A 27,389-nucleotide genomic window follows, 5' to 3' on the forward strand; every position below is an offset into this window, starting at 1 on the left:
CTCCTTTTAGGGTGGCGGCCATTTTGGCCGGGTGGCAGCCGGAGCACGTTGTCTCCGAGCCCAGCTGCGAGCCCCGGAGGGGGCCCTTCGCAGCTTCCCCGTTTCCCTCCGTCCCGGACGGGAGGCCTCCCCTTCTCCCCCCCCCCCTTCGCTTCTTGGTAAGTAAAAGCTGCCGGAGAGCGATAACTTGGCGGTCACCCGCTCCTCCTCTGGGCAAGTGGGGCCGATTGAGCGGCTGGAGATAAGGCTGGCTGGGCCGCGCGGGTTCCCGGCCGGCTTCGGCTATATGAGGAACACGCAGGGCCCCGCCGGCCCTCCAGCTGCCGAGTAGGCAGGGCAGGCTCCAGCCTCTCGGGGTCCCTTCCTTCCCCCATAGTTCTTCGCCATCTCCACGGGTTGTCGAGCCCCTTGGTTCTCCGAGCCTCCATAATGATTTTGGCTCCTTTTTCCCCCACGCAGAGGCCTTTGTTTGGGGCCTGGGGGGCTTCCACGCTTTGGAAAGGGGAAATGGTTTTTTTGGGGGGGGGCGGGTTGGCTCCAGCTAAACAGACCCTCCTGGTGAGAAAGGTTAAAACAGTGGTCGACTGTCAAAAGGTGTTAAAATTACTCTTCTTTTTCCTCTTGCATGAGCCGCTCAGGTAAGCTTGTCATAAATCAAGACCTTCCCCGCCCCCCGCATTGTAGGCTGTATCCTCCATCTCCTGTTAAATTTAGTGTCGGTGGCCCTCCATACATAGATACGTGAAGAGAGAGGGAGAGTTCCAGTCCCTTGGTTTTTAATCTTCTGAGATGTAAGGCCACGTCTGTGCCATGCATTTAAAGCACTGCTGTGGCATTTTAGCAGCCCTGACTTCCCACAAAGAATCTTGGGAGCTGTAGTTTTTTTCAGGGTGTGGAGAGCCCTTAGGAGATCCCATATTCCCCTGACAGAGCTCCTAGGAGAGAGGAGTCGCTTGTTAAACCACTTTGGAAAACGTAGCTCTATGAGGGAACAGGCATTTTGTGACAACTCTCAGTATCCACAGCAAACTACGGTTCCCATGTTTATTTAAGGGAAGCCACGACTGCTGAAGTTTATAGTACTTCAAATGTATGGTGTGGCAGTAGTATTGACATGAGTAGACTAGTGTCTCTTTTTAACAAAATTAGTTGAGATGGATAAATTGGTCTTCTGCTGGAAAATTTGACATGCTGCTGCTGTCTAAAGTTGCTAGAAGGCTATTTATTACACAGAATCATACAATTGTAGGGTTGGAAGGTACCATAAAAATGTGCACTTTATCCCCCCTGCATTAAGTAATGGCTTAGTTAAGGATGGTCCCTCTATGGCAGTGGTGTCCAAACTTTTTTCAAAGAGGGCCAGATGTGATGAAGTGAAGGGCCGTGAGGGCCGACCAAAGTTGTTGAGGTTTTCTTAGGATTTTACCCCAGGAAATAAACTGCCACAAGGACCAGATTAAACAGACCAGTGGGCCGGACATGCTTGCTCTGTGGTTTTCCATTGTGGATTTTAGGATGATTAGTTCAACTCTTTTTAAAGTTAAAATAGGTGTGTTCGTCTTCGTCTGTTGGAGCCGAAGTGAGAGAGATAAGGTACCTTAAAGGTTAACCATTTTTATTGCTAACAGCTTCTTAAAAATATTCTCACTCATGTTTGTTCAGTCACATCAGGCAGTTCTGAAGGAACTAGAAGTCAAAACACATTGAGAATTATATCATTTCTTATGACAATAATTATGGAAAGTGGTCTACGAAAAATGCTGTACAGAAATAGAAATCCCAACTGAGGTACAAAAACAGGATCTCTGCACTGGGGAGAACTTGGCTTATAGCTGGAGCTTTGCTTCCTTTTCCTGTGTCAGCAGTTCTCTTTGCCAGAAAGACCAGCTTCTTAAATAGCTTATTATTATTGCTATATCAAAGCTCTCACAGCATATTTCACTCTCTCGCAGCAAATGCTAGTCACTTCTCTCTTTCCTGGCCCTCATGAGGAAAAACCGATATCTTTAAATGAAAAGAGAGGGTGGAGATTACAGAGGCAGAAAGTGGCCTTTCTTTGCATTCCTACAGGGTGGAGCTTTTTGGTCTAACTACTGGCCAACTATAATATCAAGTAGAATACCAGCAAACATGACCCCTGTTCAGAATTAACATAATTTGATGCCTGCAGCTGGGGGCTCCTGAGGGGCGCGGGCCCAAGTGAAGCCTCCAGCGCCAGATTCCTCTCCCAGGTGCCACTTGTGGCTGCCGCCTCCCCTCCCCTGCTGCTGCACCCACTGGGCTCCTGGCAGCTGCTCACCTCAGCCTGGACCAGGCAGCCACGATGCAAGTGAGCCAGCTACAGGGTCGTAGGTGGCCCACAGAAAACTCAGAACACGGTGCCGGGAGAGCAAGGCCTTCCCATGGATATGCCAAACTATTAAAACTCTTGGACAATTTCTGATTTTCTCTCAATGGCAAGGATTGGTCTGGCATCAGTTTTTGGCTTGTTGATTGTTAAAGAAAATTTCAGTATTGCATTGGGTGTCTTTACTCTGGCTGGAATAACAGATTTGTTGGATGGCTTTATTGCACGAAACTGGGCCAACCAAAAATCTGCTTTAGGAAGTGCCCTGGACCCTCTGGCTGATAAAGTTGTTATCAGCGTCCTGTACATTAGCCTGACTCGTGCAAATCTTATTCCAGTTCCTCTTACATCTATGATAATTTTAAGGGACATTGCATTAATTGCTGCTGTTTCTTATGTGCAATACAGAACTGTTCCTCCACTAAGAACACTTAGATATTTTAATCCATGTTATGCCACTGCTCAGTTAAAGCCAACATTTATCAGCAAGATGAACACAGTAGTACAGCTCATCTTAGTGGCAGCTTCTTTAGCAGCTCCTGTTTTCAATTATGTGGACAGTATCTTCAGACCTTATGGTGCATCACAGCTTTCACAGTGACAGCATCTGCTTACAGTTACTAACTGGCCGAAAAACAGTTTAGGTGCTAAACAGCAACTGAAGGATCTCAAGAGTGAGTTGCTGACTTCCTATTTGGTTTGTGTTGGGATGGCATTGCCTGCATAATATTTGGACTATGGATAAAGAACACTTCTTTTGATAGCTTTGTCTCAGTGGAAACCATGTCTTCACATTGAAGCTAATCAGAAGTTAAATGAAGGTTTGATCATGTAAATATGATTAATTTTCAATGCACTTTTTCAATTTCTTGCAAATAAAATATGTTTTACCTTAAAGCAATTTTTTAAAAAGAATTACAGTAACATAATTGAAGTAATAGTGTTTTTCTGTCACACTGAGGCATTTGCTGTGTAGGTAGAAGGTTGGGTTGTCTGTTTTAAAGGCAAGTCTATTATATATGTAATATGATGAGGATGGCCAACTTTGTTTTTACAGTGACCATTCTGTTTTCCAGACTGGTCCAAGGTTTTCTGCTGTGCAAACAGCTTTATTATAGAGCCTACCTAGCAATAAGAATTTTCCAGTAATAGAGAACATGCACTGGGGTGTAGCATTCTGTACATAGAACACTTTAATGTATTTACATTAAGGATGTGAGAGAAGGAGAATAAGATAGAATATCTTTGTTTATATGAAAACATTTATCTGAAAGTTGAGGCAGACCCCCAAAACTCCTTATTCCTCTCTGGCTCAGAAGTGTGCTCTTCAATGGTATTTCTTATTTTTTTCATGAAATACTCATTGTCCCATTGGGATTCTATTCCTTAATTTCCTTTCTCTCTGTCTTTCTAATCTTCCATCCTATTTTATTGTTGTATTACTTAATCATGTGTTATATTCATGGTATGTCCTATTGTCACGTCTGGTCTGTTATGTTTTTGATTATGTAACTACTTCTGTAAAGAGCTTAGTCAAAAAGATATTTATAAGTATTCATATTGTATTGTTATGCTGAACATACTTAAAGATGTATCCCCTTATCTCAACAGTTACTGTTCTGCAGAGTGTACTTTCATGGTATTACCATTTCAATCTCTGGTTGGGGCCCAATTTCTAAAGCATTTTTTAAATAAAAGATTTCCCTATAAAATTGTCTATTCTGCTCACCTAGTTATTGTAATACCTGATTTTCAGGACAGTACACTTGCAGCTAAAGATCATGGCACTAGAAGCATGCTAGTATTTGATTTACCTTATAATTTTGTAGCGTCCAACTCAGAGGTAGGAAGCATAGTTATCGGAGATAATGAGGCAGTTTTGCAGGAGGCAAAAGCACAATGTTCTTGAAGGCAGCATATTCCCAGTCATCTTGCTGTTAAGTCCTTACCAGTTCAAGTGTTAACTTAAATTTGGTTATACATGAAAGTGAATTTATCAATCCATGGTAGTAAAGAAGCTTGTAATATTGATGGGTGGAGTTGAGCCAGAGACTTGTTTCCATTGCTAGGAGATAATGCCTTTGTCATTCAGTATGTGCCACTAGTTTTTCACAGCATCAAAATGACCCACCAATTACCACAATTAATTTTTAAAGTGGAGAATAAAATTACTGTGGTGTATATAAGCATGCATGAATAAAAAAATGTAAGAGACCTCTTTATGTTTCCTTGGATAAAAATACTTTCCAGAAATAATTTGTCACTTTGCAAGAAAAAGTAATTAGAAGTATGTGTATATATCTATATTTTAATTGCTTTGAGGGTTTTTTACAGTCAAGCGGTATGTACATTTTATTGTGTGTATGAATATACACACACATTTCATCAGCTCTGCAGGTTGGTTTTGATATATTTTCTTGACACTTTGTTGAATATAAGTTGAAGTATTAAAATATGGCAGGATAGGTCCTATCTTTGAAATATGCATAAGGAAGGTAACCAGATTTTTCTCTTTCATTGCATTTCTCAGTCTCTGTAGTTTTCCATATAAAAACTGGTATTTCTTCCTTGTCTGTCACAACCAGCTGAATAAATATTGGGAACCTGAGCAGGTTGGGAATCCGTGACCCTCCAAATGCTGTTGGGAGTCTTAACTATTGCTGACTATTGCTCATGCTGGCTGGGGCAGGTGTGAGTGGGAGGGCAACACATTCCCAGTTTCTAGACTTTGCCCACAATGATTGCCTGTCAAAATGAGAACCCATGTCTGAGTTTAATGAACATGCTTGATCTTGGACTGCACTTCTTATATCATTATATAGCATACTCCAATCCTGTGCTTTCTCACTTTTTATTAATCATTCTGTTTGTTTCCACCTAGAACTTGAATTATCCAATTCCATTGTTTTGGAATCTCAAGTCTGTGTTATCTGCGTAATTCTAAGTTCATCACAATGGCTGATAAGCTAACAAGAATTGCTATTGTCAGCCATGACAAGTGTAAGCCAAAGAAATGCCGTCAAGAGTGCAAAAAGAGCTGTCCTGTGGTTCGAATGGGTAAGGAACTGAAAACTCTTAATACAAAACTCTGTTAAAATTAAATCAGGTTGAATGTTTCACTTACTGGTTTCTAGACTACAGAGTCAGATTTTTAAGTATCCAGCATATCTGCCATCTTCAGTAGTTTTTTTGGGGTTTTTGGAATGTAGGAAAGTACAGTATCATATCAAGAATATGGAGAATTTGGGGCAATCAAAACCATGAAAACTGCATCATGTGGAATTCAAATTCATGACTATTTGAGGTCTAAGTCACAAATTGATGCTACTACGTGGTTTCTAGATCATATTCCATACTAATGCTTTCAATAAGACCTGCGTGTCTAACCTTTTTAATATTCCTTTTCACCAGGGAAGCTGTGCATAGAAGTGACATCACAGTGCAAAATAGCATGGATTTCTGAAACATTGTGCATTGGATGTGGTATTTGCATAAAGGTAAAGATTATATCTAGTAATAATCATTGAAATCTGTTTAAAACATATGTCACATTAGAGCTGTTTGGACATGGGTGATCTCATCTCCCCATCCCACCTCCATACATTGAGAATTTTGGGCTTGTGTGCTTCGTCACCGCACGTCCCGTGCCTCCCAGACATTCAAATAAGCATGGCCAGTGACGTGTTCATGGCCTACTTTGCGTGTACCATTGTAAACTCTGAAAACCCCACTGTGGCCTGGTTCACACAGTACATTAAACCATAGTTTAAAATAAACTGGTTTAATGAGAACAAGCGGTGTGCTGGTAAATGTTGCTGAGATAACATGCTTTGCTGCTCTCACCCACCCACTGCTGCTGGAAAATACGTTGTGGTCTCGCTTGTCTTCCCCCCCCCCCATTTTTTTTTGGGGGGGGGGTCTCCTGACAAAGTTCAAGAGGGAAACCAAGGTTTGTTCTTGGTTTGCTTCTCATGGTTTGTATGTAAGTCTAGGTTCAGATGGCAAATCAGACCATGGCTTGTTTCCTGACAACACAGTAGGATAGGGGCACCAAATACAAGTGAAAAACGGTCTTATTCCAATACTATACTTGGCTTCTGTTTTGTTTATTTGTTGTAACGTAAAGCTTATTTTATTTGTGTTACAGAAATGTCCTTTTGGAGCCTTGTCCATTGTTAACTTGCCTAGCAACCTGGAGAAAGAAACAACACACAGATACTGTGCCAATGCCTTCAAACTTCACAGGTATCACTCTGCTACAATCCCTGAAAAGTTGTTAATATAAATTATTGTCATTATTTGTTAATCATCTTCCACTTTCCTTCAAGGCAATGTACAAAATAAAATAATAACAGCTGTTAAAAAGTTAACGGAGGGGGGACCAGGATTTGAATTTTAAACAATACAGAATGGACACCCATGACAGAGATTTATTCATCCAGCTGGTAAAGCTTGTCACACACACACAAAATGTATTCAGTTGTTTCCAGAAAGTGCAGATAGTGGGTGCCTGTCGTATTTTGACAGCTAACATGTTGTGACACACAGTTTGGAAAGCTCTGGTTTAGAAGAAAGAAGCCATTCCTTCCAAGATAGGAGTATGAGAGAGAGAGAGAGAGAGAGAGAGAGAGAGAGAGAGAGAATGACTTATGGTGAAAAGTCTTTCCTTCTGAATTACTCTCCTTGGTAAATGTGTCTTGTTTGCCTTTGTAAAGTAATTAAAGGATAGTGTATATAATGTTAAATTCCAGAGCAAATAGAGATCACTTCAGATATCATTAATTATATTTCCTTATTTTTGATGAAAATGATGCACATAATGGGATTGAGAGAGGAAAGCATATTGAATTAACACCTAAATTCTGTATTGCTTTAGATAAGGCTGTGTCGGTTTATTGTTGTGTAAAATGTTGGATTACTTTATGAAGGTTGCCTATTCCACGTCCAGGAGAGGTGCTGGGGTTGGTTGGAACCAATGGTATTGGAAAGTCAACTGCCTTGAAAATCTTAGCAGGAAAACAGAAGCCAAACCTTGGAAAATATGATGTATGTATTTTAAATATATGCCAAATGTGATTTCCTAATATCCTTTGAAACTGCATTTTGCAGTTCTTGTGCAAATGAAAACGAGTAGTGCTTGCTAGACTGGCAGCATTACTTTGCCCCAATAAGTAAAATCTATATAGCCATTTAACCATTAGGAAGTTCACAACTATGTATGCTAAGAGATGTACAAACGTCTTTCACGTGAGGATGTTAACCATCATTTTCCTGTTGGACCAAGAAGTTAACGGGTGGGGAAAGGAGGATGTTGAAAGGACGAGCATTGTAAAGCAGCAGTGATGACAGGTTTTGCCATAAGCATCTTTCCACTCTATTGCTATTGGTCTTTTTTATTTTATGCATTATTATGCCATTCTGTGTTACAAACACAGAAACATAGGGTGCTGCTTTATACCAAGTCAGACCATCTAACTCAATATTGCTTACACTAACTGGCAACAGCAGTCAAGGGTTTCAGGCAGAAGTCTTTTCCCAGCCCTAGCTTAGCTGGAGGTGCAGGGAATTGAACTTTTGCATGCAATGTACCTTTTGCAGGCAATGCACATGCTCTACTACCAAAATACAGTTCCTATTCCATTCCCCCTTTCCAGCTGTGAATTCACTTGCATTCACATCCCACATAAACACTTCGTGGTTTTTGCCTTGTGTAGTAGTATTTTGTGGAAACTTTAAACCCCAAAGCTTGAATTGATATACCATACTTTTTTGGGGGGGGGGAATCCTTGCGTAATTAGGAATATCATTTTTATACCTCCATTAAAAGTTTAAAATCCTAGATTTCTGTGACAGAATGCATAAGTAAGCAGTAGGTTCAGACATCTCTGTTCTGACTACTTGACCTGATTGATGTTAAAGTTAAGTTTTTGTACAAAAAATGGTTGCCTACAAGTAGATGTCATGACTTGCTAACTGTATTCTATACAAGTTGGATGGGTTAAATTTAGTTCTGCATGATTTGTTTAAAACTAGCTTCTCAAAAATACCACCTGACAATTTCTCTGATGTAAAAAAGAACAGAGCTGTAAGCTGCTGCTGCTACTGCTTTATGAAACACATGATAGACACATTTGTGAGTCACATTACACGATAGCTGATAGTTTAGCATGAATGTGAAGATTACACCTGCTTTTCTTCTCTCCTAGCATGAGTGGGAGTGAAAAGCATAATCCCTAGCTTCCAGTTAAAACTGAATGGGAATTGTGATTTCTTTACTTCTAAACAACCCATGTTCAAGAATAAATCTTGGCATCGCATCATGGCTTGTTTGGAGTGCAATAAACCATGATCTCTGGTTCGGACCTAACACTTAGGTCACATATTTTGCTTTATTCCTTACATTAGAGGAGTTGAAACAAAATTTTAAAATTCCTGTATCTAGAATTAGAGGAGTTGTGCTTTGTTCCTTCTGCTGTTGTTGTTGTTGTTGTGTAGTCGTTTAGTCGTGTCCGACTCTTCGTGACCCCATGGACCAGAGCACGCCAGGCACCTCTGTCCTCCACTACCTCCCGCAGTTTGGTCAAACTCATGCTGGTAACCTCGAATACACTATCCAACCATCTCGTCCTCTGTCGCCCCTTCTCCTTGTGCCCTCCATCTTTCCCAGCATCAGTGTCTTCTCCAGGGAGTCTTCTCTTCTCATGAGGTGGCCAAAGTACTGGAGCCTCAGCTTCACAATCTGTCCTTCCAGTGAGCACTCAGGGCTGATTTCCTTAAGAATGGATGCGTTTGATCTTCTTGCAGTCCATGGGACTCTCAAGAGTCTTCTCCAGCACCATAATTCAAAAGCATCAATTCTTCGGCGATCAGCCTTCTTTATGGTCCAGCTCTCACTTCCATACATCACTACTGGGAAAACCATGGCTTTAACTATATGGACCTTTGTTGGCAAGGTGACGTCTCTACTTCTCAAGATGCTGTCTAGGCCTGTCATTGCCCTTCTCCCAAGAAGGAGGCGTCTTTTAATTTCGTGGCTGCTGTCACCATCTGCAGTGATCATGGAGCCCAAGAAAGTGAAATCTCTCACTGCCTCCATTTCTTCCCCTTCTATTTGCCAGGAGGTGATGGGACCAGTGGCCATGATCTTCGTTTTTTTGATGTTGAGCCTCAGACCATATTTTGCGCTCTCCTCTTTCACCCTCATTAAAAGGTTCTTTAATTCCTCCTCACTTTCTGCCATCAAGGTTGTGTCATCTGCATATCTGAGGTTGTTGATATTTCTTCCGGCAATCTTAATTCCAGCTTGGGATTCATCCAGCCCAGCCTTTCGCATGATGTATTCTGCATATAAATTAAATAAGCAGGGAGATAAAATACAGCCTTGTCGTACTCCTTTCCCAATTTTGAACCAATCAGTTGTTCCATATCCAGTCCCCTTCTGCTAGGGGACTAGAAAACAGGAAGCCACTTATACATTCAATGTACAGTGTTTACTACAGACAACTGGGGTGTGATCACAGCCAATGTTGCTCTAGGAGACCACTTCTCCCTCATGAGCACTTGAAACATTTTTTCAAAATGCCATTCGAAATATTCTTGTCCTTAGACGTGTTTCCATACCTCTCAAGTGTTTATTTGAAATGCTTTTGTATAGGATCCTCCTGATTGGCAAGAAATCCTGACTTACTTTCGAGGATCTGAGTTGCAGAACTATTTCACCAAGATCTTGGAAGATGACCTCAAGGCCATCATTAAGCCCCAGTATGTGGACCAGATCCCTAAAGCTGCTAAGGTGAGTAAGCTTGTTGGCTAAGGCTGCAGTCCTAAGTTCCCTTATCTTGGAGTAAACCTCATTGAATTCAGTAGGACTTAGTTCTGAGTAGACATGGCTAGGATTGTGCTGTAAGATGGGATGGGGGGAAGAAACAGGCCGGTTTTCTGTATGGGGTAAAGGTAAAGGACCCCTGGATGGTTAAAGTCCAGTCAAAGGTGACTATGGGGTGTGGTGCTCATCTTGCTTCAAACCGAGGGAGCCGATGTTTGGCCACAGACAGCTTTCCAGATCATGTGGCCAGCATGACTAAATGCTTTTGGCACACAGAGGACCGTGATGAGTGCCAGAGCGCATGGAAATGCCGTTTACCTTCCTGCCATAGTGGTACCTATTTATCTACTTGCCCTGGTGTGCTTTCAAACCACTAGGTTGGCAGAAGCTGGGACAGAGCAATGGAATCTCACCCCGTTCTGTATGAAAGATATAAGGCAGAGTTTTAGTCAAGAGCAGATTATAATTTTAGTATAGTATCTCATATCGTGGCTTAAGTAAAGTCCTGATTGTCATCTTATTGTGACAGGGAACAGTGGGCACTATATTGGACAGGAAAGATGAAACTGGCACACAGACTATTGTATGTCAGCAGCTTGGTAAGTGATGTTTTTATACAAAGTTTTAAAATAATCTGCGTAATTAGTCCTAAAAGCTTTCTGTTTTGTTTTTAAAATTGAAACTTCTTTCATAAACCTTAAACTTTTAAATTCACATTCAGCATGATATTTTTTAAATTTTAGAATGTTTATAGATTGCTTAGTGCAGAATGGTGATTAATATTAGTTACTTATGAAATTTTAGGCTTTCTTTGTAAAAGTATAATCACGTGTCCCAGTAATAGGACTTAAGCTAAAAATTGATTGGATCCAGACTAAGTTAGTCATGCTGTAGACCCATTGAAATCAGTTGGACTTAATTGTGAAGAACTTCACTTTTTCCACTGGTATTGATAGTCTGGATCCATCTCATTCACAATAAAACCAATTAATAATACAGTAACCATAAAATAAATGCCACAGAATTACCAAATGGAGGCCCAAATTACAAACACAAGAGGTCATTGAAAAAGGCACGTTTTCACCTTTTTATGAACAGTATGGGAATATGATGGAACCCTATAGGCTAAAGGGCACAAGGAAGAGCAGTAGTCCCTCACCACTGCCTTTCCAGAGCCTACTTTCTAGGAATGAACAAAAGCATTTATAAAATATTATGTCTCAAGGTTCATTCCAAAAAGGTCACCCAGAAGGATGCTATAGCTGAAGCCATAGTTGCATCCGCCAACACTTAACTTCATTTGCAGAGGGCATCAGTTCATTTTGGGACTTGTACATGTTGTGCAGTGGACACTGTTGATGCAACCCAGGTTAATGTGTAGAGTTACTTATTGAGATGAATGGTGAAGGTCTTGTGTAGAAACTAATATATTTAATTGTAACCAGTTGACATGTTAGCATATTTTGTATGTACTTGGTTGTGAGAAAAATATATTTGCAGATTTGTCTCATCTGAGGGAAAGGAACGTTGAAGATCTATCAGGAGGAGAACTTCAGAGATTTGCCTGTGCTGTGGTTTGCATTCAAAAAGCTGACATGTATGTAGCAATTTGGCTTTTAATAGTGACTTCAGTAACTTTGCTAATTTTAAAATATTGTTTGTGACCTGAGTTGTATGCATAATTTTCACTCACTTTGTCATGCAGGCCAGGCATTTCGAAAGTTCAAAATTAGACCTTAATTTTTTCACTTACCTAATTAACTTCACGTCTTTTACTGACTAGGGTTTATAAACTGTGTGAAATCTAGGGTTGTGCAAGTGGAGCTGTCTTTCCTCCCTGCAGCCCATCACAACCACCAAACTTGCTCTGAAGAATCACTTGACACGCCAGAGCAGATCTTGAGGGTTTACAGGAGAGAAGTCCTGTTGTATTTATATGCCACCCATCTGGCTGGGTTACCCCAGCCACTCCGGGCTGCTTCCAACAAATGAAAACACAATGAGACATTGAATATTAAAAACTTCCCTAATACAGGGTTGCCTTCAGATATATGAATAGAAGTCTGTTCCCCTCACGTCCACACCATTGGATACAACCTTGTGATGTTAAGACTGAAGACTTTCTAAATTGGCAAGAGTCCATAATAGTCACATGACCATTTCTATTACAAATTATTTTATGCAGCGTTTTGACAAGAGAGTATTCAAATTTTAGCATTCAGCATGCTTTAAACTTGTATTTATAACCAGGGATGCTGTTCATGAGGACCAATCTATTCTGCAGACAACATAGGGGCTGAAATACTTGCTGTGACTTAACACGAGTGTTCACTTTCTAGCAAGGAAGCTCACGTGGAGTTGTCCATGTGTAACATTGAAAAGACATTTTCCACAACTTACTGGAGGAATTCTTTGAGTGAAACCAGACAGATAACTGGGTCCTCTGTGCTCGCCCAGTGGGTTATCACTGCTTTGTGTGATACTGTGGCAGAAGAACAAGGCACCAAATGCCAGAGCATGGTGGAGGAGGAAGAGGAGGTGGGGCTATTAAGCCTTTGAGAAATGGGACATGGCAACAGAATATTGTATCCTCACCCCTTAGCAGGAGTACTAGGATTCAGGATTCCAGCCCTCCAGGGTATTGCAAGCTCTGTAAATGGTTCAAATGGGCCAATTCATTCCTCTACATAAGACACATTTTCATTTTTCTCTTTACTAACATGACATTTCATCCCTCAAGGCTCATTTCCCATTCACTCGTTTTGAGCTTTTTGCTCCTTTGGGGTTTTAAAAAAGATTTTCTGTACTTCTGCATACCTTTAGGTGCACCTGATGGTGCTGGCATCTCCCTCTTGTTTCTCAACAATCCCTTTTTTTGGCTCCATTCTTACTGGTTCTCAGTTCATTATTAGTAGAGAGAAATGGAATTTAGGGAAGGATGGGTGGTCTGTTAAATTTGATGAACATAAAACCTGTCGTCCCCCCTTTTTTCTTTTCTTGGGATAGCTTCATGTTTGATGAGCCCTCCAGCTACCTGGATGTTAAGCAGCGTCTGAAGGCTGCCATTACTATTCGATCTCTAATAAATCCTGACCGGTAAGTAATGGAATTATAAATGGAGGTACTATTACTCAAGCCTCATAATGCTGATTACATGAGAGATATGTACTTGGAGGCGGGATGTTTAGTATCCTTACTTATAGTTCTTATTGCATGTGTTTAATATTGGTAAGTTTCCTTCAGATCTGCAGTTAGAAGGTGATGCATAATTAAATTAGTAATAATACTAATTGTTCATAGTATTATCCTGCCCACTAGTGCCTGAATTCATTTCAGGGTTTGTGATTTCAACCAAAACCGATGCCAGTATGCCTTATCTTAAGCACTTACTTAGAGATGCAGAGTCTCAGGATGCTCCTGTTTGTTTGTAGTTTTAATGTAGAAATAATAGGGGTGGACATTGCTTGCTCCTGGAGAATATCCCATTTACATCTATTATTTTCTGATTTAAATGTCTCTTTCTGTATCTACTTTTGTAATTTATTGGGTAAAGTGGAGAATAAGCTGAAACTGACATTTTTTGACTTTCATATCTTAGTAAAATAACGGCAACCAGATTTGCAATATTTACAATTTTGCTTTAAATGCACTATGAAATGGTACCATGTACGTATGATACCATGTACTAGCAGAAAAATTTCATGCTGTCATATTTTTGCTTGAATCTAAAAACAGAAGAAAATTAATTCAACTGTCTTTTTGTTTTTGTTTTTTCAGGTATATTATTGTTGTGGAACATGACCTGAGTGTGCTTGATTATTTGTCTGACTTCATCTGCTGCTTATATGGTGTGCCAAGTGCTTATGGTGTTGTCACTATGCCTTTTAGTGTAAGAGAAGGTAACTATATTTTAAATCCACTTTCTCTTCTTCCTCAATTATGTGTTCTTCCTACAAAATAGTTATGTGTGATGTAAACAATTTGACATCTTTAGTGTGCATGGGTTTTTTTTATAAATACTTCCTAAATGCTCTCAGGCATATCATACTTAAAAAATAGGTCACGTTAGACAAATTACTGAGCTGGGTTAGCTCTTGCCCTTACCAATATATAGTTATTTCTATCTATATAGTTCTATTCACTTCATTTCTCATCTGTTTCATCTCAGTACCATGAAAGTAATATGACATGCATTTCCAGGAGAAGAGCAGACACCCTGAGTACCCCTAAATAGAGCTGAGTCCTATTTTTGGGTTGTCTGTGTCAGGAGCTCATCCTACACTCGAATAGGACCCTGGCAGAGACACATGCCCAACTGGCATGTTCTCTCCCTCCTGGTCGATCGTTCGGGAGCTTCATTAGCTTTCTTCAGCCCAAACATCACAGCGACCGATGCCAACAGACATCAGCAAACTTAGGAATCCACAGAGTTTGTGCAGTTGCGTGACAGACCTCAGCAACTCAGCATTTTAGCTAATCTACTTTATTTACATATAAACACACACGGAGCACTGCAACGTGGCTCCCTCCCTCTCTAGCATCAGACAGCAAAGAGAAAAAGAACAAAGGACAATAGTCCCACTTCACGGAACACAGTAACACAAACATCCTGTCTCCGTCACTTCCCACTCTGTGGAGTCAAAACATATACCGTCATGTGAAAGACAACAATCCCTTGACTGCAGTCATAGAGCAGGAATTCTAACAGTCTGCTGTTCTGTCATGTTGGTGATTTATCTTTTGATAATCCTATGCCTGGTTTAGGTGCTCTTTACTAATGATGATTTATTTTCTTACAGGGATAAACATTTTCTTGGATGGCTATGTTCCAACAGAAAACCTAAGGTTCCGAGATGCGTCTCTTGTTTTTAAGGTGGCAGAGACAGCTAACGAAGAAGAGGTCAAGAAGATGTGTATGTATAAATATCCCGGAATGAGAAAAAAGATGGGGGAATTTGAGCTGTCAATCGTTGCTGGAGAATTCACTGACTCTGAAATAATGGTGATGCTGGGAGAAAATGGTGAGTGTATTTCAACTGGAGAATTCACTGTGGTCTGTTTTTCAGGGGTTAGGTCCAAAGGCTGTGTCAGAATGAAAGGATATTACTTGCTTATCCCAGTTGGTAAAGTTGGGGCACATCCAATTTTGTATTAACCCTTCTGAATCCAAATTGATGCAAATAGAGGACATAGCAAAACTCCCCAGGAACAGCGTTTGGTTGTTTCCTGGCCTCATCCAAATTAATTGCAATATTTTAAACCGTTTTTAAAATGTTTCAAATGTCTCAATGGATGCTAGCAAAAGAAATGAATAGACTGAAAACCATCATTTAAAAATGAACGGCAAGTGGCTAGTGTCCCCCCACTTGGATCAAGATGTAAGCAGCTTCTCTTATTTTCTGCTAGTTTCACTACTTTGTAAACTTTGACACTTAGCTGCAGGAAGATAGTCACACTATACATGTATGAAATACCTTTCTTCAACCAAGCATGGACTCAGTTCTCTGAAGTTTTGATTGAACACAAGGGAACAGGTGGTCTCTTATAAGTCTTTCATGGGCCCAGAAACCGATTTATGACTTTTAAAGTAAAAAATTCATCGCATTAGAACTGGGCCTGGAAGAGAACTGAGAGCTTGTGCACCTTGTGACCAGCTGCTGTTAAATGACAGTCAAATCAACTGCATTCCACACCAACTGAGCCTTCTTACCATCCTGCATATTGGCCCCGTGTAGAACACATAGCAGTAGATTAGGAATGCTACATCAGTTCATAATAAACATGCAAGTAAAAACAACACTGAACCCAGGTTTTTTAAAAAGGGATTTATTAGTATTCTGCTCTTAGTAAAAAAATTTAGTGCAGCAGTGATGGAAGCATTTGTACATCATGGTGCACTATAGTTAATATTTTACCCTGATTGCATCCGTTAGTGCCAGAGGTGGGGTACAAACCATGATCTCCAGCTTAGTGATACACCCAAACCTGGAGATCATGGTTTGTTTTGTTCCAGACAAACCTCAGCATAGATTCTGGTTTATGGAACAAGAACCATAAACTCCAGTTTGGATGTAACATTTTGCCACAGATTGTGGTTTTCTCCCCTGTACTTCTGGAGATGAGGGAACTGGTTACAGTTGGTACTTTCATGATAAAACATGAACTATAGTTTACTGAAACAAGCAAACTGGACCTATATGGTGCCTTTAGATCTCTATAAACAGTACTGTTCCCCAAAGCTTTGCCAATTTTATTATATGCAGATTTATGTTTTTAAAGACTAGCCATAAACTATGCTTTGCTAATTTTGATTATATATATATGTATTAATCTTACAGGAACTGGAAAAACGACATTCATTCGCATGCTTGCTGGGAGACTGACACCTGATGATAAAAGTAATGTTTTGTGTATTTATTTAACATATTTAAAACTTTAATTTTGTTTGTTATTACTGTGACTACATATGTTTCTCTTACAGGTGAAGTACCAGTTTTAAATGTTAGTTATAAGCCACAGAAGATTAGTCCTAAGTCTACTGTAAGTGTTTGTTTCACATTTTTACTTTCTAAGCAATAGTAACGGCAATGTCAGAGTAAGAATGAGGGGAACTGGACTAAGCAAAGTGTGAACTTATTTTGATAGGGAAGTGTACGTCAGCTACTTCATGAAAAGATTCGAGATGCCTATACACACCCCCAGTTTGTGACTGATGTAATGAAACCTCTACAGATTGAAAATATCATTGATCAAGAGGTATTTATCTCCCATGTGACACCATGTTTTGTAATCAATGGGTCCCTTCCCTCTTACACCAAGTGAATTTTTTAATATTGCTTCAACCAGGTGCAGACATTGTCTGGTGGTGAATTGCAGCGGGTCGCTCTTGCCCTCTGTCTTGGCAAGCCAGCTGATGTCTACTTGATTGATGAACCTTCTGCATACCTAGACTCAGAACAACGTCTGATGGCGGCTAGAGTTGTCAAACGGTAAGCAGGGTAGTGGATAGGGAAAGAGGAGTGCATGTTTGCAAAGGTTTCATTTGATATTTGAAGGTAGTTTAACTATTAAAAAAAAAAACATTTTAAAAATTGCAAAAGCCTCATTGATTTTCCCTTCCATTTCAGTTTCATTCTCCATGCTAAAAAAACTGCCTTTGTGGTAGAGCACGACTTCATCATGGCTACCTACCTTGCAGATCGTGTCATTGTCTTTGATGGCATTCCATCCAGGTGCACAGTGGCAAACAGGTAATGTACAGCGGGGGGGGGGTATTGTAGTGCAGTTTTGATGCATATGTTCCTATGGCGACAGGATCCGCTTCTGCATTTGGATCCTTCTACAGTGGTACCTCAGGTTAAGAACTTAATTCGTTCCGGAGGTCCGTTCTTAACCTGAAACTGTTCTTAACCTGAGACACCACTTTAGCTAATGGGGCTCCCGCTGCCGCCACACCACTGCTGGGCAATTTCTGTTCTCATCCTGAAGCAAAGTTCTTAACCCGAAGTACTATTTCTGGGTTTACAGTCTGTAACCTGAAGCGTCTGTAACCCGAGGTACCACTGTACTTTGTGCTATTGAGCTATTTGCTATTTGCTCAATCCCTGTGGTATTCATGTTGGCTTCATGTTGATGTGATATTATTGCATGGAATTGTTGTGAAGCAATCAGAGTAAGGGCAGTACTTCCTGGCACTGGAGTCTTGTAGGTTTTTTAAAAATTGGCAACTCCCAGCAGCAGGAAGCACAATCAACACCCATGGTAAGGTCTCCACATACTTCACCTCATTCATGTCTCTCCCATCTTTACAACCTGTGAATAGTATAGCAAAAGGGGTGGCATTTTAGCCTGATACTAGTGCAAATACAGAACTTGGATTAGAAATGTTGTGTTTACTGGGTGAACGAGCATATCAGTTTATGCGGGAATCATAAAATTGTAGGGTTGGGACTTAGCCCCCAGCAATTCAAGAATCTCAACACGTGGTCCCCCTTCCAATTTGAAACTATGATGGACCCTTGTTAGCTTTGCAAATGTACTAGCAGTTTTATTGCTGCACCACTAGGGAACCAATATTACAAAGGTGGAAAGGGAGTAATGCTAATAAGGGATGTGATTTAAGAGGCCAAGATGATTTCCTAGTGCATTCTGTTCCTAGCAAAAGTAAATAAAAAAAAGGACCCTTTGACGGAAGTGCAGGAAAAAGAGCTTGCACTCTTGCCTCTCCAGACTATGCAGGTTTATAAGGCCATTAAAAGCACCTTTGAGAAAGTAATATATACCTGCTTTCTTCACAGTCCTCAAACTCTTTTGGCTGGCATGAATAAGTTCTTGTCTCAGCTTGAGATTACTTTCAGAAGAGATCCAAACAATTACAGACCAAGAATAAACAAACTCAATTCAATCAAGGTAAGAATTCTAAGCTTTCTTCAAATCTGTCATAGAAGAAAAAAATGTATGCTGGATGACCAAGCAAGGGTAAGGTTTCTAATGGTTTTTTTCTTCTTCTTCTTCTAACAGGATGTGGAACAGAAGAAAAGTGGGAACTACTTTTTCTTGGATGATTAAATGAAAAATTGATCATCAGTTTATAAAAATGAAAACTTTGTTATATGAAATGCAATCAGGTTTTAAAATATTTCTCATTCCAGAGGTTAAAATAGAATGTTACTGTCATGTAACATCTCCTGCCCAGTAGCAGTGTCAGAGCACCTCTTTTTGTGCCTGCCAAGGCCATCTTTTGATGTAATATTTCAAAGCAGAGACAGCTGAAGTGACCATACCAAGATACTATGTACTTTTTTCCACAATGGGGATATTTTGGTTCAAACCTAACTTATTAATGTACCAAACGCTGACATGTTTCCAATTTTAAGTCTTTGAGCTGTTTTCTGTACAAGATGGTTTACAAAAAAGTCAAGATATAGAAATTGCTTATTTTAAAAGATTGACTCTCTGTAAATGAGGGTTTCATAAATAAATGTCATCTAAATCTACAATTGTTGTTTGAATGTCAGTGATCAGATTGTAAACATGCATAGTCCTTGACAGGGACTCATAGTTATGAGTTGTTAGTCTAGTTTCTCCCTTGAGGTTCTGTGAGTAATGCATTAAACCAATTCCAGTATATAAGTCACTGTAATGAGAAAACACCATCCTGAACGTTAGTCTGCCTAGTCCCTATTTGATCCCTCTACCTTTGGATTACGGAGCTGGTGCACATGTACTTGCTTTCATGTTTAAAAGTTCACAGCAGAGAGCCCTATAGGGTTCTGCAAGGCCCTTGTAATTGTGTCTTAATGCATGTTGTATTGACACAGCTAGTGCACCAATGGGGGGGAAAGTCAAACTACAGTGGTGCCTCGCAAGACAAAATTAATCCATTCCGCGAGTCTCTTCGTCTTGCGGTTTTTTCGTCTTGCGAAGCACGGCTATTAGCGGCTTTAAGAAAAAGGAAACAAACTCGCAAGACGTTTCGTCTTGCGGAACAACTCAAAAAACGGAAAACCCTTTCGTCTAGAGAGTTTTTCGTCTTGCGAGGCATTCGTCTTGCGGGGCACCACTGTATTGGAGTGTTACAGCACTTGCTGTGGCTGGAGACCAATGCAGGAGAGAAATGTTTTATTGAAGCTGGGGGCAGTTGAAGGCATCAATTTCCGCTGTTACATGTGCACCATTACGTTTCTTCTCTCCTTGCTCCTCCCAGCAGTCATTTCTCCTCTGGTCTCCAAGCACTGAGGTTATCTGCAAGGGATTCCCACATAGCGGGGTTAATGTCGTCAGCCTTCATGTCACATTTGCAGGCTATAATACAGTTTGTCTGGCTGCAGGCCTGCTGCCAGCTCCCCAAAGAGCACATCCTTGTGAATCCTGCCATCTTCCATTCTGACCAAGCCAACATAAACGTCACTGAGACAGAAGTGCAAACATGTTGGGAATATGGGCTTGGCAGAGTACATCTTTGGGGGGAGGGGGGAGAAAATATGCTCTGCCGAGCCCAACTATTCCTGGGTATTTTTTAAACTAGGTATTAAGCTTTAGTTGCAAAATTGTTGCAAGCTAAACTTTACTCAGCTTCCTAGTCTACACCTGAGTTTCACTTACATCTAGTTATCAAGTAGATGTTTAAAAACCACTCACACCATATAAAGAAATTCAGAAAAAACAAAACTTTTTTAATTATAGCATGCATCAGAAGGGTATCCATAAACAGTATCATTCAAGTCTCCTGATGGAAGTTATACAATCTCTTGGACACAAAATAGCAGTAGCCATCACCTTCTCCACTGATATACACACACAAATATACACAGTTCAACTTTACAGAGAGAAAAAATGGAGCACATATTTCAGTGCTTTGTAAGGCAAAATAAAGCAACCAGATTGATAGTGTAATGTAAATTAGAAATCTCCCACTCAAAGATGGGTAACCAGGCTTTATATATATTTTTATATATAGGCAGGAAGGAGGCTTTAAAAAAGGAAAGAACAAACAATACAAACATTTCCACAGTGTAAAGGGGCAGGCAAAGGAGGCTTAACAGCAACTCACTGCCTAAGCCTTGCTTAAACAGAAAAGGGAAGCTTAGATCTAGCCCATGCATTTCTCACACAGCAAGTGTTTTAAGGATTTGTCAGTGCAAAAGTATCTTAAAAGTTCTGTTGTAACAGTTGCAAAACTATTTTGGAAATGTACTTTTTGTCGAGGGTACATAGTTGGCATAGGCACCATTACAATCATACCAGTGTTAAGACTGCCTGGAAGAATTCACAACAACTTCCTACCAGTTTATACACTAGTATTCTTGATTGCTTTTTACAAGTACAAGAAATGCTTTATAAAATTAAAAAATATATACCCCTATGAGTAAGACACTATCAACCACCTAGGACACACAAGGATAGTTGACTACCGTATGTGGCATCTTAACTGAAGCAAAACTCAACCTCACATGTTCAAGTTTCACAGATTTTTGAGATGAAAGGCCTTTGGATTGGAAGCACATCAAAGTCAACTGTCCAGGAAGCTACAAGTGTTCAGACCCAAGAGGCAGTATGCGAGGACATACATTCTATTTGGTTCAACATTCTTCACTGTCATCTGTCAAAATACTCAACTGCAGTAGGTTTCCATTGTAGCCACTTTTTTTTCTATTATAAATTCCAAAGAAAAAGTCCAAACACCAAACCTACCTTTCAATATTTTAAACAATATAGTTTATATAGTTTTCGGAATTTAAATAAACCAACTAGCATTTATTTATTTTTAATTTCCAAAAGTTATTTAACCCTCGTGAGGTTATTCCCCCTGGGCCTCACGTCACTCTTCAAAAATAGAAAAGGGATTTCTGCTCTTTAAAGAAAACAAAGAGGGGAAACCTTTGGGCACATTTCAGCAGTCAACATTCTCGTGCATGTTGAAGCCTTCCGGAAGAAGTGCTCTTAAGGCAGTTGCTGCCCACGATAACCATCTCCCATGTTTGCCCTTCTTCTGTCATTCCGATATGGCCTTCCTCTGTAATTGCGGTGATACTGAAAGCCATCATCTCTGCTTCTGCTATGTGGCCCCCGCCAGGTTTCTTCATTTCTTGAGTAATGGTATCCCCCCCGTCCAGGAGGGTAGCCCCATTCACCTCTAGGCCTTCTACCACCTCCATAAGTTTGGTTATAAAACTGTTTTGACCGGCCACTCCTCAGCATATCACACACTTCATGCTCATCTTCAGAACTCTCTTCCCTTGGCCTTTGTACCCGACAATCCTCTAGGCCTGCACTGGCTTGGTCATTCTTCTCTTTATGGCTAAAAGAAGAGTTTTTCGATTCTCTTTTTGGCGTTGACACCACCTGTCTTCTGCTGTCCTGCATCTCTGTGGGTGGGTTTTGGAGTGGAGACTCTGCTTGTGTAGCAGATGGCGCAGCAGGACAAGCCTGCTTCTCCCTAGGTACTCTGGTTGAGGTTTTATTTAGAACATTACAGTCACTCTTTGCAGTGGCTGCAGAGACAGGTGAGCCTTGGGTGCAGTTTTCACTCCTTGCCTTCTGAAACGACTCTGCGTATCCCGTCGCTGCAGCAAGGCCCTCCTTAGGCAAGCCGGCATCAGCTCTCTTGTCCACAGGAGGCACAACCACTTGTCTCACCCCAGAATTGTCAACATAGCCCTGAACAGGGTACCCATACCAAAGTTGAGAGTACACTGGTGCAACAGGAACAGGTCCTAGAAACTGATTCTGCCCAAATGGAGGTTGTGGGAACACACTTTGGCCCCCGAAGGACTCGTCGTATTCAGCCGGAAGGCCTTGCCCTAGATTCTCAGACTCGACACAGACAAGTCCTTGGCTTTCAGGCACCTGAGCAGCCGGTATGAAGAGGGGCACAGATGGAGGCCGGGTGTCAGCCTGCGGACTTTGGCCATTCATTCCGACTTCATTCTGCCCAGGCAAGTGTCCGTCTATTCGGGCAGCTTCGTTTCCGTTCTGAGATAAAGAAACCTCTTGCATCCAAGGGTTGTGGGAATACACTGCCAGGGACACCTTCGGGTACATTCGGCAGGCTGTTAGGCAAGCCTGATGAAGAGGGTACAGATACGAGTGAGGGGCCCACATGGGGCAACTGTACGCCTGCAGAAACGCAAACAGGGAAAACTTGGGTGAACCTTCACACGAAAAATCCTCGATCTAGTTTTTCAAGTTCTTGTTTTTCATGCCTAATGCAGTATGTTGATTAACACCATCCAGTTACAGTTCTAATGTGCATAGGTTATTTTCCCTAATGCATGACACCTCAATGGCATATCATTACATTAACTCACATTACTAAATTAAAGGTGTTCCCTTATAAAGTAGCCCCCATATATTGGCAAACCTTCCTAAATGGGGTTAAGGTTTTTCTTCTGGGTCTTCAGAAGCACTCTTAATAGAACAGCAATAATTTTAACTATTTGTTAAGGTGACGGCCACACTATTACAATCCCCCCTCATACAGGGAGATTGTTGTGGCACAGCTGAGCAGAATAAAGACTTGCTTCTTGGGACTACTTTACTATTTGCAACCAGCAGGTGGTGCAACAGGGTGCATTTGGATTTTATCCTATCTGATGATAGGTTTTATGCAGCACATCTGTCCTGAAAGACTGCGGGTTGGTGAGATGTTAAAGCCTCTCTTTGCAAACTAGGAAGTTTTCCATCAACACAAGTTTTCATTTTCATCTGGACCAAGAAACTCTGGCCAACTATACTAGGAGAAGCTAGGATATGAAAGCCAACTTCAAATTATGGCTTTCATCTCCTGCCTCGTTTCAAAGCTGTTAACCATAGTTCTCTAATTCGGACAATACAAAAAGTTCCGAGTTGTTAAAAGCAAATTGTCATTTGCTTGGTTACGCTATGAAGGGAGGGTTGAGGACTCAAGGGGCTGGGATGCATGTACAGCCAAATGGTGTGCTCTTACCTTGATTTATTAAGCTGAGATGTGATCGGCTCAAATAAGACCACACTCTCAAGACAGGCATAACCTGCCCCTAACAGTAGGCATGCTAGATGTGCCAAGTTAGTTCTAAACAGATAGTCTTTCCATTGTTTTACATTTCAATGAGACTTTTCCATGTTAATATAAGCTTAACATGTCCAAATGCATTTGAGCATAAGCCAAATATAGTAAGAAGAGCTATCTATTCACCTTACTCCACTATCTGCTCCATGAGCAGGTGGAGGAGCCACAAGGAAGCCAAACCCCCAGCGCATATGGGCTGTAAAATACCCTTCCGAAAGATGAAAAGACTTGAGGATTTTTTTAGTTGTTTCGGAGATGAGCTGTTCCAACTTCAAAACAACCAGAATCCTGAGGCATTCAATTTTTCTAAAACTGCTACTTCTTTGAAAAAGAAATCTGGGCTCATGCATATTTTGGTTCTGCAATACTAAAGTGGAAAATACAGATAACTTACCTTTACACCAAGGTTGAAGAAAAACCTGAGGGTATTTTTATCTGAGAAAAGGAAAAAGCAAAACAAATTCAAAGGGTTTCCCCCCAATTCCAGTGTGTGTGTGTGTGTGTGTGTGTGTGCGCGTGCGCGTGCGCGTGTGAGTGTGTGTGTGTGTCACTATTAGAACTGTGTTACCTCATCTAAAGCTTTTCATTTCTACTGATTCATAGCACAAACTGAGTTCTGAGAGAGAAGATAGTGACCACTCTGCTCATGGTGTCGCTGCTGCTAACTCATGGTTTTGCTTAGTATTGCATCTGAAACTGGTCTTAAGGTTTTTTTCAATTTCAGGTGTACCACCACCTGTAGCCAAGTTATGTTCTACAGCATTCCACCTGTTTGTCTGTGGGAGATAAACCACGAACCAGACACTGGCTTAGTATTGCATGCAAAAGAGTTTACTGTCTTGTAATATGGCCTGGGAATCAACTCAAGGTTTCATGCCACACTTAAATAAAGGACTTGAATCTATGACATACAGAAGACTTGCAGTACTGACTTTAAGTGTATTGCTTACACATATTTTTAGGGAGGGTTACAAAACTTGACCAAATTAGGCAATGAGATGGAAGACAAGAAAGAACACTGCTCCAGAGGGCAGTAACCTCTATGAACTATTGACACATTTTTCATTCCGTTGATAATCTAGTGTACACCTATCCTTGCTAAGCAATATGGTGTTGAACAGCCACAGATTCCCTATAGACCTTTCAATCCTCATTGTTGCTCCCACGCACAATTTCCTACAAGCCCGTATGTTTCTTGAATGGCAAGCTTATCAACAGACCAGTCAAATTCCAATCCTGAGCACATTAAATTGGGAGTAAGCCTTGTTGGACACAGTGGGAGTAAGCACAACTAGAACTTCACCCTATAAGTCATATAGAAGCCAGAAAATAGGATGCAGCGTTATCTCTGTTGGCCAAACTCTTGAGTAAATCCACTGAGGGGGGATCTTCAACTATTCTTTACTCAGAGTAGACCTATTGAAATTAATGGTTGCGGTCCTTAATGGGTCTAATTGAGTAAAAACACAGGTGAATACCACCCACTTAAATTTATGACATGACTAACTTTGGCCCATTAATTTCAACGGTCTACTCCAGGGCTGGCTCATTCATGAGGCAAGGTGAAGCAGCCGCCTCAGGCAGCAGAAGCCTCAGGTGGCGCCCCCCTGAGAACACCACAAACCCCACCACCTCTGCCACTGGTGGGGAAGCGAGATTACGAGATCTTGCTGGAAATCAGCACTGCTTCTGTGGCGGCTGCGGTGCAGCAGCGGCAGGTGACACAGAACTTGCTTGATTTACCTCAAGGGGCAAAATGGGGCATGCTGCCTCTGGCCTACTCTCAGTGGAACCCAATTGATGCAAGGCTAGAAAGTTTCCTATATAATTCTATTTGTGGCTGCTTTAAGACAGCCGATGTTTGCTCCCCAAGTTGCACCCACCCACCCCTAACCTAGATTTTGACCAAAATTAACAACAATATTCCCCTGGAGCTATGGTGATCAAGTTCCTTCCCCCTTACCGTTGGGAAGATCCTCCCCTGTGCTGCACAAGGAGTAAGGTGGTGTAACGACTCGCTCCCCCTTTTCGTTTAGAGGGAATCCAGGGTAAAGTGGGTCCTGGTAAAGGTTCATGGTTTGAGGCACAGGCATTAGAGGCTGGTTCACTGCTTGGAGAGATACTGGAATCCCAGTAACTGGACTGGAGGTCACATGGACTGGGGACAGAGAGGGATCTAGCCCAGTCACCGGCGTCGGCATCACTGAGGACACGGGTATCTGAGGTGGAAGACCTAAGACACAAAGGGTGGAAAAACAAAACAAAAAAGAACACAGAAAATTGTCTAGATCTAGGTAAGAGTAACACCAAGAACCAATTAAAAAGTCAGTTTGTGGAACGAGATGTGGATTGATCAAGTGTAAAATACAGGGATTGTGGGATTACCGTAACCACCAGACACCCTGAGATCCGATAGGCAAAGTACTTAATGTTGATAATGACTCTTTAAAAAATATCTAGTCTGTATTAGCAGTTTCCATGACAGATTTTTAAGAACCATTTTATAGCAAGGTATGACATTAAAGGACTTCGTTCTTTTTGGGTGAGCAAGCTATTTATTTCTCCAAACCTGTTGGTCCATAGGTTGTTGGCTCATTTGGCCAAGCTGGCACAACGGCTGGCACAGAAGGCACCGGAGGAGGCAAATGCATCTCGTGAAAGGCCAAAGATGGAGGAGGAGTCACGCCTGGTATGTGTTCCTGGAAGCTCTGCAATACGAAGACGCCACAGAGAAAACTTAGAAATGTTTCCAAATCAAATCCTCAACCAAGAGAAAAATTTAACTCAGTGGCAAAACTCAACATACCCTCCTTCCCAGGAATGAGAAGGTATTATAATAACTTTGAAGTCAGCTCGAAGGACATTTATTCAGAAGCCTCACCAAGTTAAACCAGTCTTACTTCCCTGTTAAGCGAGCACAGGGCTGCAGCCCCAAAGTACAAACTCATACAAAATATAAACCAACTATTACTAATTTGTTTTTATTGTTATTGTTATGTTGCCCATCTGACTGGGTTGCCCCAGCCACTCTGGGGAGCTCCCAACAAAAAATAGTAAAAACACAATACAACATCACACACTAAAAACTTCCCTGAACAGCTTTCTTTGACAGCTTTCTTACACAACTAGTTGTGCATGAGGACTGAGCCTTCTTGACCAAAGGCAGGAAAGATAGGTCTAAGGCAAATAGGCAATAGAAGACCCTACTGAACCCTACCCAGGTGCTTCCAAGAACAGGCACTAGTAGGGCATGAAAGTCACAATCTTTCCCTGTTCATTCCTAGCATCTGGTGTTCACAGGTACACTGCTTCTGGACCCATTGGTTCCAATTAGCCATCATAGCACTCTGAGCTGACCAGGTCAGCTACACAGCATATGCGACTTCAGGTGGATTCAGTGAGCCGGTGAGCAGTTTTACAGTTACCAAGTGATAGGAATCAAGTGGCACTAGATCCGGTCTAAGATATCTATTATGTGGAGGGGCTCAGCATCCATTACTAAACCAGATCAGTGTTTCCTTACTTAAGGCATTGCTCTCTTATTAATAGTGTGCACCCCAAACAAATCCTCATCCTGTGCCCAAAGTTCCAACCAACCAGCACCCGGGAATACGAGGCATTCTGCTGTAATCTGAACCCACGATAGGGAGGAAAGAGGAAGCTAAGTT

General features: G+C 41.2%; 3 protein-coding genes across 4 annotated transcripts in view; 2 read left to right on the forward strand and 1 right to left on the reverse strand.

Moving 5' to 3' along the window:
- Window positions 1-12: 12 nt before the first annotated feature.
- ABCE1 (ATP binding cassette subfamily E member 1) lies at window positions 13-19,171 on the forward strand. The gene is made up of 18 exons (XM_028744140.2): window positions 13-158; window positions 5,229-5,404; window positions 5,759-5,844; window positions 6,495-6,592; window positions 7,276-7,393; window positions 10,002-10,139; window positions 10,702-10,771; window positions 11,673-11,769; window positions 13,179-13,268; window positions 13,950-14,071; window positions 14,972-15,193; window positions 16,511-16,570; window positions 16,654-16,712; window positions 16,818-16,928; window positions 17,019-17,161; window positions 17,300-17,422; window positions 18,470-18,581; window positions 18,693-19,171. Exons 2-18 carry the CDS (start codon window positions 5,302-5,304, stop codon window positions 18,738-18,740), a joined length of 1,800 nt encoding a protein of 599 aa, XP_028599973.1. The 5' UTR covers window positions 13-158; window positions 5,229-5,301; the 3' UTR covers window positions 18,741-19,171.
- LOC114604220 (cardiolipin synthase (CMP-forming)-like) lies at window positions 168-5,323 on the forward strand. The gene has a single exon (XM_028744141.2). The coding sequence runs from the start codon at window positions 2,454-2,456 to the stop codon at window positions 2,946-2,948; it is 495 nt and encodes a 164-aa protein (XP_028599974.2). The 5' UTR covers window positions 168-2,453; the 3' UTR covers window positions 2,949-5,323.
- A 1,155-nt stretch (window positions 19,172-20,326) lies between the features above and the next one.
- Window positions 20,327-27,389, reverse strand: part of OTUD4 (OTU deubiquitinase 4) — a 28,596-nt gene continuing 21,533 nt past the window's right edge. For both annotated transcript variants that reach the window (XM_028744136.2, XM_028744138.2), the window contains exons 18-21: window positions 26,291-26,429; window positions 25,685-25,954; window positions 24,116-24,156; window positions 20,327-22,790 (exon numbers count right to left, since the gene is read on the reverse strand). In XM_028744136.2, the coding sequence (XP_028599969.2) occupies window positions 21,615-22,790; window positions 24,116-24,156; window positions 25,685-25,954; window positions 26,291-26,429 (1,626 nt within the window). In that variant the 3' untranslated portion in view covers window positions 20,327-21,614. The remainder of the gene's footprint in view (window positions 22,791-24,115; window positions 24,157-25,684; window positions 25,955-26,290; window positions 26,430-27,389) is intronic.

The sequence above is a fragment of the Podarcis muralis genome, chromosome 9, assembly GCF_964188315.1.
Source record: "Podarcis muralis chromosome 9, rPodMur119.hap1.1, whole genome shotgun sequence".
NCBI lineage: Eukaryota > Metazoa > Chordata > Lepidosauria > Squamata > Lacertidae > Podarcis > Podarcis muralis.